This window comes from Cheilinus undulatus, linkage group 7 (genome assembly GCF_018320785.1).
Source record: "Cheilinus undulatus linkage group 7, ASM1832078v1, whole genome shotgun sequence".
NCBI lineage: Eukaryota > Metazoa > Chordata > Actinopteri > Labriformes > Labridae > Cheilinus > Cheilinus undulatus.
Window position 1 is genome coordinate 29,742,190 of NC_054871.1, and position 13,451 is coordinate 29,755,640.

At 41.9% G+C, this 13,451-nt stretch overlaps 1 protein-coding gene across 2 annotated transcripts in view; it reads right to left on the minus strand.

Moving 5' to 3' along the window:
• shdb (Src homology 2 domain containing transforming protein D, b) overlaps positions 1-13,446 on the minus strand; it is a 36,266-nt gene extending 22,820 nt beyond the window's left edge. Inside the window, exons 1-4 of one of the 2 annotated variants that reach the window (XM_041791153.1) lie at positions 13,142-13,446; positions 6,654-7,031; positions 4,718-4,868; positions 2,050-2,271 (exon numbers count right to left, since the gene is read on the minus strand). In XM_041791153.1, the coding sequence (XP_041647087.1) occupies positions 2,050-2,271; positions 4,718-4,868; positions 6,654-7,031; positions 13,142-13,204 (814 nt within the window). In that variant the 5' untranslated portion in view covers positions 13,205-13,446. Of the gene's footprint in view, positions 1-2,049; positions 2,272-4,717; positions 4,869-6,653; positions 7,032-7,599; positions 7,840-13,141 lie in introns of those variants that run through there. The other variant, XM_041791154.1, reaches the window with a different exon arrangement.
• Between the last annotated feature and the right edge of the window lie 5 nt (positions 13,447-13,451).

Here is a 13,451-nt window from a genome sequence, read left to right on the forward strand (position 1 = left end):
TTATCCCATCACCTTGACCTCAGTGACTTGCAGATGCAGCTCAATTAAGTGGACTTGGCCCAGCGTGCCTCACACTGATCCACTCCTAAATGAGCTTTCAGTCTGCCACTGTTTCTCCAACTTCTTCACTCCCTTCGTCCAATTATTTTCTCAGTAGATGGAACATAATGGGATGGGATGTGACATGCACTGACAGTGCAACTTTAAAAATAGCGCATGCACTGTGCCAATTATTTTCAAAATACTGCTGATGTGATGATTATGAAGGAAAATGAACCTTGCCTTATGTTTGTGCCACTGCAAACTTTCCCTTAACGACATCTACCGCATCTCTCTAACTCAAACAAACACAAGACGTCTCTGTCATCTCCAGTGATCATCTCAGAGGTTGTTGTGGCTCTTGTGTATCATGTGTATGGGAGGAAAAAAAATCAATAACAACTAGAAGGTGTTTGAATGTAGTGAAAGAGACAGAGATGTGTGTCATTTGAACTGAGGCAGCGAAGGCTACAGCTCTCTTCATATCTAACAGCAAAGGAGTTGGTGATGGGGGCAGGCACTACATAAAAGGTCAGGACAGCTAGATGAGTATTTTACTCTGTAGTATCAGCAGCAAGGCACTCAGTGTGCTCCTGGGAGGGCTTCGACCTTTAAAAAAGCCCCTTTTGAAGCAGGTCTGAATCATTTTCACTGCCTCAAATGAAAGATTCACTCTTTTTTATTTTAAAAGATAACTTAAGGTTTATATTTGACATGAAAAAGCTCAGAGTACTGTAATATGTGCAGGAGCTGGTAGAAATTCATGGATGAACTTGCAGCTTGGTTAGAAAAGAGCTTCTTTGCACACAGTATAACCATTCAAAATCTCACCTAAAGTGCAAAAGTAAAAGATACTCTGAACTACCAAGCATTTATAGAGCCCAGCAGGTGGGAGCCAGGACCAAGAAAATTTGAGAATCTTTTCCAAGCGGGTTCGAAGTGTACTTAAAATCATGAAAACAGATGTAAAAGGCTATTCAAATAGAAATGCAGGACAATTCTGCAGCTGCCAACTCTAACTGACCAAAATTTGGTTACAAATGGAATTTCCTGAGAGTTTTTTAAAAACATTTTCAGAAGAGTTTCCATGTTTTCTCTGTCGAAAAATAAGTCATCTGCAGGGTGGGAAATTAGCACCCACCACCCTCCAAATGTAGGTATATTTGTGCAATTTTCTAAACCCACCAAGCACTGGGGCATGTAAATAAAAGTAAAACAATAGAATGATTTTGTTAAGGTAAATGACATAATTTGAGTACCAGTTTTCCTCTTATTCCTACCAACTTCATGAGCAGATCTACACGCTCACTGGCCAAAGAGTCCTGCCTCCTCCTCCCCCTTTCAGAGCTGCTGTCAAATGTTTATAGTCATCTGTGCGCTAGGATAGTTTGACTCAACATCATATGAGTAGTTCAACAGCTGGTGAATCTGCCAAAGGTGTCTTGAACCGATGTTTTTGCCATCTTAAGTCCAAGATATTTAAACGAGGCCTGAAATCTGACTTGAGATTCTGGGAATCAGGTACAAAATATTAAATTTTTGCACGTCTGACGCTTATTATGCAGGAAAATACCACTGAAACATTTATCTACAGTGCTAAATGTCACATTTACTTTCAGGTGAGTGAACTTCCTTTTACGCCTTGTCAAAAAATTCCTCCAGTTAGGTCACTAGACTTAGACCCCAGGGTTTACACAGTCTTATGCTGTCGTTAGCTTGTACATCTTTGCAGAACAAACACTGTGGCCATTGATCATCAGGACCAACGAGGGAAAATCCTAACTTTAATCTTTGACTTTAGTACAGTCTCTACATTAATCTATCCAAATTGCCCCATGCAAGTTACAAATGAAAATCACCTTTTCTGGTTTATGGTTCCACATCTCCCCTCAAATCCTGTGGTACCACCCAGGGGAGGCCAACCTCACACTTTAAAAACCACTGATTTACATGATTTCATTAATTTTGTTGGTCTTTTCTATACAACACTGTCAGTAATTTTCCGCTTACCTGCAAAAGCTTTGGAAATATTCTCTTTCTTCCATTCCCATGGTTGGTCGTACTCATCAGCCGGTCGCTCATCATCCTGTGGCAACCTGCTGCTCTCTTTGCCCTCCTCATGAGCTTCCCCATACATAAAACCCAGACGCTGGCCTCGCTCATCTTCATACGGGGTGTCATACAGCTGCACTCCGCCCCGCGCTCGGCTTCCTCCTGGTCCCCGCTGCAGCTCTGTTGATGCATATGCAAAACAGCAGAAATGTAACCATGCATGCATGCATAAATTTAAATCTTCATGGATATATTGCATCGAACCAGTCTGCAGGAAAAAACGCAAATGTTAAGAAATAATATGTATTTGCTTTCAGCCATGAAGTTCCCTTAAGCACAACACTGACATTCTGAGCTGAAAAGTAAATCAAAAAGCCTGTTGAGCTCTGACATGACTTGAATTAAAGTCAAGAGGCAAATACTGTTTGCACAGCTTGCCGTGGGCTCAGAATCTCATATAGGGGGCTTAACGAGGCCCCGAGCTAGATGCTGAGTAGCAACACTGTAGACAAACCCAGCCCCCCCTCTCTTGTCCATCATGAATCCCAGCAGCAATCTAAAATGGCTCACAACAGCATCCTTGTTGCCTTTTTAACATTTTCATTAAATTCACAGTGGGTTTCATCCAAGGAACAATTCTCAGAACCTTCAACTGTCATGCAGAGACAAAAATGGCCATGAGATAAAGGGCTTTAACATTATTGACACATAGGAGTGAAATCTGATTTCTGAATGGTTCAATGAAAACCTCTTAGTTGCAGCAGCAGCAGCAGCAATAAAGAACGCCGCTTTGATATGTTGACCTCAAAAATGTCACTTTTTAAAAACAGCTGTAACTGCAGAGAAGGTGCCTCTTCTGTGCACACAGCCAGCAGCGGTGCATTCACGTGAGAAAGGAACAAGACTTAATGGAAGGGTTCACTGGTGAAAGGCAGAGAAAAACTTTAACCTTCACACGACATGACACCCTGTAGTCACCATGGCGACCAAGTGGAAACCCTGGGGAATGGCCCTGAGGTTAAGAAAAAGAGGGTGGAGAGGAAATGCAGAGAGGAGGAGCAAGGCGAAGGAGACGCAGGAGAAGAAGGAAAGAGGAAGAAGGAAGCAGCAAAGAAGAGGAGCAGGGTGATGGGAGACAAGGACAGAGGAGGGAGGAAAGGGGGCGTCTGTCATCGTTTGATGTTAAGTCATTGAGACAGAAGCACAGCGGGGCTGAACGCTGCTCTACCTGCGTTGGGAGCTCGCAGTGTCAGCAGCAGGCTGGATATGAGGAGATGAAGGCGGGGAGATAAAAACAGGCATGGAGGAAATAAAATGAGAAAGTGGTTTGAAACATGATGGAGGAAAACAACCAGAGGGTGGTGGGGGTAGCAATCTGAGAGAAAGGTGACAGAGGTTGGTTGGAAATCGAGGGAATTAGATTGGATAAAGACAAATGGAGGAGTTTTAACCACATAAACTAAACAATAAACCAAAGATGTTTTGTCTCCTAAAAAGTACACTGGTTTCTTTTCAGGACAGTCTTTGTGAGGGATAATTACTATTCCAATCTCACATCTATCTCCTCTGCTCTGCTGTGTTTTCATGAGCAATGACTGACAAAGAGACAGACTGACAAAAGCAGTCAGACAGACAGCCCTGAAGTGACAAAGCCAGTGAAAGAGCGGTGACAATGCTTTGCCAAACGCTCTGTCATCAACAGCAAGGATCTCATCTCTCCAATGGCATCATACAGCTCCATTGCGGGAGAAAGAAAATCTTGAAGGTTTCTCTCTTTTTGATCTATTCACTTTAGTTCCAAAATTCATTGGATCACTAAAAAAATTGAAGTTCAAGTAACAGAAAAGAGAAGGACAGGTCAGAAAATTTGCCAAAGGATGAATGGGAAGGAAACAGCCAGACCCCCCTTAGGGCCAGGAAGAGCCCTTGAGATGAAAAGAGATAGAGAAATGGAGGAAGAAGAGGAGGAGGAGTGGGGGGCTTTTACACTAAACGACTGGGACAGAGCAGTGAGATTGTAGGGGAAAAGGGCAGACAGAGATGTTATGGGAGGAGAGACAAATGGAAAACGACGGATGAGGCTGGATGATGTGGGAGAGAATCACAGCGGAGGAAGAGAAGGAGGAGGAGGGAGGGTCTGATACTGGATACTGTGTACACATCTGTAAAAAAGACATTTTGTGAGGCTGAGAGAAAGGCTCGCATGGGATGAAATAAAAACATGTAGAGCTTTCTTCTTACAAATGGACTCATTAAAGTAGAATTAATGAGCGGTGCTGCATTTTAAACCTGTATTTTTAGAACAAAGACCTAGGAAAATGGAAAGAAAAAGACAATACTCCACAGAGGCAGAAATACCTAAAGGAAAAATACAGCAAAAACTGGAAAGGTAGCAGTTGTCTCTGTATTTTTTAGTTCAGAAATGATAACAGTGAGATTTATTCATGATATAGTAAACCTGAAGGCAAAAAATGTATTGCAGATTTATATGGCTGCAATACATTTTTATATTGCTTGACAGAAAGTGGTAGCAGTAAAAGCAAAGGGAATGAGGGCTAAAATTGTGTCTATGATAACAACATGGCTCACCAGACACTGAATCATGAGCAAAAATAAGTCCACTGACCTGTTATGACCCTCTGGGCCTCGTACGGTTCCATGTAGCCATTGTTCTCACAGGGAGCAGGTCCATGATCTAGTTCTGGCCTGTGGTCCAAGCGAGCGTCGAATGGGTCTGAATAATCCGTGTCTCCTGCAAGGGGGGCTGACGGCACCACCTAAAGCACAGAAAACAAGACTACGAATATTAACTCATTGGAGAAAAACATGCAGCTTACTAAAATAAATAAAGACATAAAGAAATAATTTTGTGTGTAGGTTTATGTGGAAAGAAGAGTTCTAATTCAGTCACATGGTAAAGTGAATTTCACTTCTATCCAGTTTGCTGATCAGCTTTTTCAAAACCTCTGCGTTCCACTTGAAACACTTGATTTAATGCAGCCACTGTTGTGAGTGTTACGAGTTTTGGATGATTCAGACGGTAACAGGAATAAAAGCTAAAAAGGACAGCCTGTTGGGCAGACAATAGCTCATCAGGACAAGAGATAGAGGCAGCAGCACAGCACTAAAAAGGCAATCACATCCTCACTGAGTGGCACGATAAATACATGCTTGGTTACAGCCAAAACGCTTCTGGAGTATCATCAACTCTAATTTGCACCTTTAGTGTGCAACATCAAAAAACCACAGCAATGCTATTTTTATAGCAGCTATGCAAAACCATCTCCTCTTAGAAGACTTTCAAAGGGAAATATAACATGTAATGCAGTCATAACTCTTCCTGTGTGAAGAAGCTGGGATTTTTAGATGCACAGAGAGTAAAGAGGGTGCTGGTTGGATGTGGTGTGCATTTGTTCCTTCATGTGAGCACAGGAGGGAAGCAATGGTCAGCTGGCACACTGACAGCTACAAAGGCAGCCATATGGTCTCCCACACATGAGCGGACACACAAACACATACCTGCAAACACATACCCCCTCTGGTTAAAAAAAAGCCCTCCTCTTATTTCTCTCTCTGCGTGACAAAGAAAAATCACTGAAGCACGACTCACCTCCCAAATTTCTGCTAAACTCACACACACGCCCTCCCAAAACTACATCCTAATCCCATGTTGTTTCGGTAACAGGATACCTATCGATGTTCAGGAATCTGCTATGTTAATTAGAGTGCGGATGTTCCCACAGAGCCTGGGAAATTAATGAGAGCAGGAGGAGAGAGTGGGGTAAAGAGGGGGAGCTATTGACTCCAGTTAAGACTATTACTTCAATCCTCTTCAGGACTTTCGCACTTGTAGCATTTTCCATAAGCGGAGTCATGGATTTAACTGCTGCGCTGAAAAGCCTGAAACACTCCTTAACGCACTCAGCATATGTGAGCTGAATTAATGTGAAGACCATTTCCTTGTAAAACTTTAGCTTCTTCTCCAGTTCATCCCTGAACAGCTGTCTGTCTTTTTTCCCCATCTGTGGTGTCTCCAGCACAAAGCCAGGAAAGAACAGCAGTCCTGATGACAGAGTATGAATTATACCTCCCTGTAGCCCTTGGCATATCACAATGCAGCACGCTGTGTATGGCGTCCAACATGTGAACATACAGGGGGGCTCTCTCAACTTGCAAAACCAAACCCCATTTATTATTTATGGTAGGACATAAACTCACGGGACTGTGACCCTCTCCAACTCAGCGGTGCGCTCTAGCCATCAATATTTCTTCCTTCCATCTAGGGTAGCAAATTTATGTCCCATGTGGGATGTAACGTGATTTATGAAAACAATGCATATTTGTGACACACATTACCAGTCGTTGCTTATGGAGCCTGATCAATAAAGCTGTCACAGGGATGGAAATGGAGAATGAAAGAGAAGTGGGAGAGTGTTTCAATCCTCTGCCACTTCAGCCTCCTCCACTTTACAAGAGAGCAACCACATGAAAATTTTCATCTTTCAGCACCTGCTTTTGCTCTCAACGCCTACAAAAACAAGCAGAGACAGTGAGGCTCTTACAGGCTCTTGCTGGTCCTCTAAAGAGATGGCACTGAGGAGGATCTTTGTGCGCCCCAGCTCCTGTGAATCCACTTTGATCAGTCTGTGTTTTGGGGATTTCATGTCCACAGTGGATGTCTTCATGGGAGAGCCATACACAGGAGTAGCAGGGTCAGAAGTCCCAGATTCACCTCTGGATCTGTTTTCAGAATCCTCATATGGATCTTCGAAGTCCAGGTCTCTCTGGAGGCGGTACGCTTTAAGGATTTCGCTCTCTGTGTAGTCTGGTGTGGGTGGTTGAGGAGGCACCTTCCTGCTGCCAAAGCTCAGGTAGTCTTTCAGCCACTTGGCCATGACAGCTTTGCTTCTTGATGAAGTGGTGGAGAGAGAGCAGAAAGTCTGAAGGAAAAGGGGCACATGTGGATTATTAACCTTATACTCTGAGATTTGATTGAAATTGTGAGTAATTTGGTCATTATGACAGAACAAGTGCAAGTGTTTCTCCTTGCTGAAACATTGTAAGTCCACAGATTTGGACAACTTTCTCCAGATCACACACCCACAGTCACTTATGAGTTTACATGCAGCCTTGTAGCATTAAACTACAGCAACAGCTGGGCTTTACGCACGCCTTTTGTTTTACACAGGGAGCAGTAACGTCTGGCAGCTGGACTTTGCCCAAAGGCTGCAATAACATTTCTAACCCCTCAATAAAATCTGATATAAATTGAGATATAAAGTAATAAAAGGCAGAGGGAAAACTGTGCACAGGCCACGAGGAATCAAAGCAATTTAAGTTCAATTTTGACATATTGAATAAATTACCCAAGATATATTTTCCTCTGATTTGGAGAGCTTTACGCACCACCTAAACGCGCTTATTCTGTCTAACTTGTCCTCTAAACTGTACGAAAAGCACTGGATCTAAACACGAGTGAGCATAGAGCTGTGAAACAACATTACTTACCAATCCTGTTCAGTCCTTCAACCACTTTGGACGCTTTATTCCGCGTTTCTTCATGTCGATCGCAACAAAACGGCACCGAGAAGTGACAAAACCTGCCACTGCTCGCGCTTATTTCCACAAAAACACAACAAAATGAAAATGAACTGCTTTCCTAAGCAAAACGAGATCGGTGATATCCGCCCGAGCTCCTCTGAACGACTGAAAGCAAACGTGTGTGAGTGAAGAGAAGCGACTAACAGCTCCGAGACAAACTCAACCGAGCGATTAAAGGGGAGGTGCTTCATTCCCAGAGGAGTATCCTCCTATTCTCTTTGCAGTCAGCCGACCGTTCATTCATTGAAATATCTGCACATCACACCGGCTGCAACAAGAGATACACTTCCTCTTTCAGAAACAGCAAGACTAATGGAGAACAAATGACGAAAAGAAACTGGGGAGAGAGAAAAAACAGCGCGTGCGAATTCTCTCCAAAGACGCGTGCATTATTTATCAGAATGACATCACGAGAGAGTTTTGTTAGCGCTTCACTGGAGGGTTTTAAATTATTTTGAACTTTTCTAGAACTACAGAAGCCTGGAGGGCGAACGAGGCTGTTTCAGCTCTCCTGTCAAGGGTTTCTGTGAAGGAGTATCCCATCATGCCTTCTGTGACTCGAACAAAGCTGTAGAGAAGTTTAGATGAAGAAAACACAAAAACAAGATGGTAAAAAGCACTGAAGCCTGTCTAATCTGATTGAAACTTCTGCTGAATGTTTGTTTCATTCTCTTTGTCTCTCTTTTTGAGATCCATCCTCCCACAAATGCCTCATTATCCAAAGGTCCAAGCTCTAAATTGGATTCTGTGCTACAGTGGATAAGGCCATCCAAGTCTGTTAAAAGACCGTAAATGCATCTCTCTTTACGACAGTCATGAGCTCACTTTCTCCCAGAGGCGGAAGACATGATGAGGTCATCGAGCTAGCATCCACCCCCGCTGCTATCACCACAACCATCAAGAACTTAAGTCTTCCTGCCAAGCTTGTCAGTCTGCTCAAGTGCTGTCCAAGCACTGGCTTCAGACACTAAAGATGGGTCAGTGAGGTGAAAAGTTAAGTTTCAGGATAGTAAAGCTCATGTGGGAAGTTTTATTGACCTGGATAAAATTGAAAAAATAAAATAAAATAAAATAAAAAACTGAATCCACAAGATCATCAGCATAAAGATGAACTTCTTCGATCTTGTTATAGCTGATGTCTGAAACTGCTGCTAAAGGGTTTCACAGGAAGAGATTGCCTGCTCACATTTTCTCAATTAATGAGACATCTGACTGACAGTAGGATGGGATATTTGTCTGAAAACTTTACTCATGTAGGCCTAAAGCAGTGGCAGACTCAGGATGTCTAGAGGGCACCCGTTGTATGTGGTGGGCACAAAAAATTTCAAATATTTAGAGTGAAAATGTTAGAAACCCTAGTTACGATTAAATGCTTTGATTCTGGGATTATAGGCTACTTCATGGAACAGACGAGGAATTGGAAATTTGAAACACTGATTTTACAAAGATGCAGGGGGATGTCACTGTAACTTGGCTTTAAACCAAAAGGCATGCAGCACTTTATTGCATGTTCTCCATTTTGGGATACATGCACTTTAGGGCTTACTTTATCAGGTTTGTCCACAGAGACGGGCCACTTAGGGCACTTTATCAAATTTTGTAAAAATTAAGAGCCCTCCAGAGTGGTCTCCATCACATCTTGTTTACAGTACACACTGGAGGGCACTTTATCATGTGTAATCAACTGAAAGGGCACCCAACACAACACTATCACATTTTATCAACTTAAAGGGCCCTCCAGGGTGGTCTCTATCACACTTTCACTAATAAGAGAACACCCTCGAGGGCACTTTACCATGTTTCATCCACTAGAGGGGCACCCTAGAGAGCACTTTGTCCCATTTTGTCAACATAAAGTGACCTCCTGGGTGGTCTCTGTCACATTTTGACCACTTAGAGAACACCTTGGAGGGTACACTCATATTTTGTCTATTTAGAGGCAACCCTGGAGGGCACTTCATCATGTTTTATCCATTGGAATAACACCCTAGAGGGTATTTTGTCGCATTTTGTCAACATTATTGTTCTCCAGGGTGGTCTCTCTCCCATCTTGACCCCTTAATGACCACCCTGGAAGGGCACACTCATATTTTGTCCATTTAGAGGCCACCATGGTGGGCACTTAATTACGTTTTATCCATTGGAGAGGCACCCTTGAAGGCCCTTTGTCACAATTTGTCAACATAAAGTCTTCTCCAGGGTGGTATTTATCATATTTTGACCAATTAGCTTACACCCTTAAGGGTAATTTAGCATGCTTTATCCCCTGGAAGAACACATAATCACACTTTGTCCACCTAGACACCACCCTGGGGTGCAATTTGTCCCCCTTTTCCACTGGGACAGTGTCCTGGAGGACACTTCATCATTACTATCCATCACAGGGTATCCAGGAAGGCACCTCTACTGTGTCTTTAAAATATTAGGTTAAATGGGGCTGACTGCCCCACTCTCAGTCCACCAGTGGCCTAAAGATAAAAAATGTAGTAAAAAAGATTATGCACTACTTTGTCCAGAGAGTTTCAAAATTGACTCAAAACAGAAGTCCCTCACAAGACATTTAAGGATATCCAAATTCTCCAAGAGTCTCTTATTCTAAACTGCTTCAAGGTCCCTGTAGTGCAATCTATATTAGTGACAAAGAGAAAAGACTGTGGGGACAGGATCAATTTCATGACACCAGCCTTCAGTTAAAGGCTTGTTAAATAGTTTTTTATTGGAAAAATACTCTCCAGGGTTCCTGATTTATGTCTCCACTTTGTTGACTACAGTTGCATGCTCTCCGAAAAGATTGTTTTTAAATGATATAGAAAAAGATGGGAGTGAGATTCATACATTGCAAGAATCAGCCTTTATTGTGTGGGTACAGTACAACAATATATGTTGGTCTTGACTTTCAGGGCTGGGATCCATTCATTTCATAAAATTATACAGATCATGTCAGAAAAACATGTGATCTTGTTTGAAGAAGAGTTTGTTTGTACATCTGGTATGTTGTTCCCATAGTTAATTAGCTCCTTTTCAAGTTAAAATGTTTCTCCATGTGTAAAAAAGAAATCTTTGCCTCTCACATGAGACTAACGTTTCTGGACAATATCCTTGCAGATACTTCCTTTCCTTTGTGTTTTTCTCCTGTATCATCCTTAAATATTTCCATGGCTTTTCTTTCAGATTCCTCCTCATCTCAGGTATACATTCCCCTTTTCATGGGCACAATCTGCCCAGTCTCAACCTTAACCTCTGCTATCCAAAAACATACTGAGTTGGGATATGAGATCTTGTGCCACAAGATTTTGCGTTGCAGAAAAATCCATCTCTCGAGATCAATATTGCACAGACACTTGGAGCAGCAGCTCTCCTTACAGAAAATAATACCAAACTGGAAATTATAAAAGATAACAAAGATGCCCTTGAAACTCTATAATTGGTGGGAGAGCTAATGAAGAATCAGAGCTGATCTATGACCCATTAAGATCATCGCTCCAACCCCCACCCCCTCCTTTGCGTTAACTACTTGTAGCCGCATGCTGGAATGCTGCTGCTGGAAACCTGTGCAGTGTCTGTGAGGAGAATCCAGGGTTTATTTAGTTCATGTATATGCGCAGAATCACAGATAGTGCCAGTATCTGTGACTTCATAACTTTGATTCAGTCCCTGCTTTGTCATGTCTCCTTCTCGTCTCACCGTCTGTCAGTCACACATCCATCAGCTGTTAACTGTGCGTATCATCAATCAGATGCTTAAAATGTGTTGCACAACGGGCCGTTGTATGCTGCAGCGGTAAACTTAGCAAAACAAACTCAGTTTGAGCTCCACAGAGTCCATAGTTAGCTCCAAAAAAAAGAAGTTCTAGTTCCAGTTAAACACACCCTATGTGTTGTCTGACACCAGACAGAGCAGAGACACACACTCGCTCACCAGCCACACACATAACACTCATCTGTGTGTAGTGTCCAACACTGTCAAAGCTGTTATGAGGAAAAAAAGACCATAAAACAATAAAATAATCTATTTATCTAAATTACTGTAAACTTGTTATTGACAGAAAGATTTCCTTTGAGTGTTTTAAGTATGATGTACTTAAAGAGGATGAGAAATATTTTGATTTTACTGATATAGCTCTTTTTATTTTACTCTGTTGTAAATAGTTTTTAAAGTACTTTCAAAATAGTCTAAATGCTTTTATTATATATAATTAAATATGATATGAAATATAATTATTGTAATTGTAGCAATGAGTGCATAGTGTAGTAGATTGTTCAAATGAAAGGTTTGATGTGAAGAGCATAAAAATGTAAAGTTTGAGTCAGAGTTAGACAAGAAAAACTGTGTGTAAGCATTGATAGCCTATCCAGTACAAGATGAGTTACAGTAGTTTAAACATTTCTGAATAGATCTGCATGCTTTGCGATTATGACTTTTGGTTGGATAAAGGACATATTATCCACCCATGTATTATTTCCAAAATTAAAACAAGTGTAAAATCTCGTCTCGTGGGCCCAAATCTTGTCTCATCTTGTCACACCCGTAATACTGAGCATACAATTTTATTGCCATTATGGTCGAGGTGAGAGCCAGAACTGTGTGCAAGATTAAAATTTGAGCAACAGAAGGAAAATCAGAGAAAGAGGCGAGCTGTGAGACTCAGCAAAAGGACACAAGCAGAGCACAGGGGAGAGAAGGACCAGAAATGGAAACTCAAGGTACATCACAGTGAGATAACCTCAAACAGACCTGCAGGAAGCAAAAAAGTCATTGTGTTTCTGCATGCTAAATAAACACTGCTGCAAAGGAGCCAAAGATTTAATTGACTCAAACAGAAACAACAAGGCGCTGTGGATCGTTTCAAAATTAATAAGATGCCCTCATTATGAAGCGCTAAATATGGATGTGACATTCCCTCTGAACTTCAGCTTTCAGTTGTTGCTCTTTTCTAGCATCATTTATGAATCTGAAAGGTTCACAAACATGCTGCCGAGCATCAGTGGCTGAGGGCAGTCATGTGCAGCCTGACACATCATTATCAGCTCCCTTTCAAATGTCTGCATTTGATTTAAATATGCTCAGGACTGTTTCAGATTAATTTGGGACAGTAAGATGCTCCACAGACCTGTAACTGAAGGAGTCTAGTTCCCTCTGCCTTGGAGTTACTGCCCTCATTTGGTAGTTTGTGAATAGTGCATGCATCCATTCAGAAATGTCAACAGAGGCATGTGCCATTATTGCATTTGAATTCACAGTTAGTGTAAATGCCAAACAGGTATCCGTTAGCTATGAACAAGAATCGGGTTTTGCTGTTGGAACTGTTCACTACAGGCTATCATATCGAGCATAAACAAAGACGTGTACTTCGCTTCTCGTAAATTTCTCATTTCCCCAGAAACAAAGTATAGTAGTAGCCAAAATGGCCAAATTACACTAAACTTTTTTCTGTTTTTGTTTTACTCACGTTTCTTTTCCATTGCAGCTCAAAAGAAAGAACTTCCGGGTTCAGCTTTTCCGTTGTTACCATTGGTTGAGCTGACTTTCACCTTTCAGTGATTGGTCAGTCAAAAATGCCAAAAATAAGGAACTTTACCACCACCTTCTGTGTTTAATTGTTAGCTGGAGGTGTTGCTAAACCGACAAAACTGCAAGCTATTTAAACTAAACGCAATTCTCTGTGTTTATAGCAGCCTGTAAAGCACATAATTACTGTTTCCAACTTCGACACGCTCTTTATAATTTGCTACGCATTCAGGTTGCTTGAGCTGCACGCG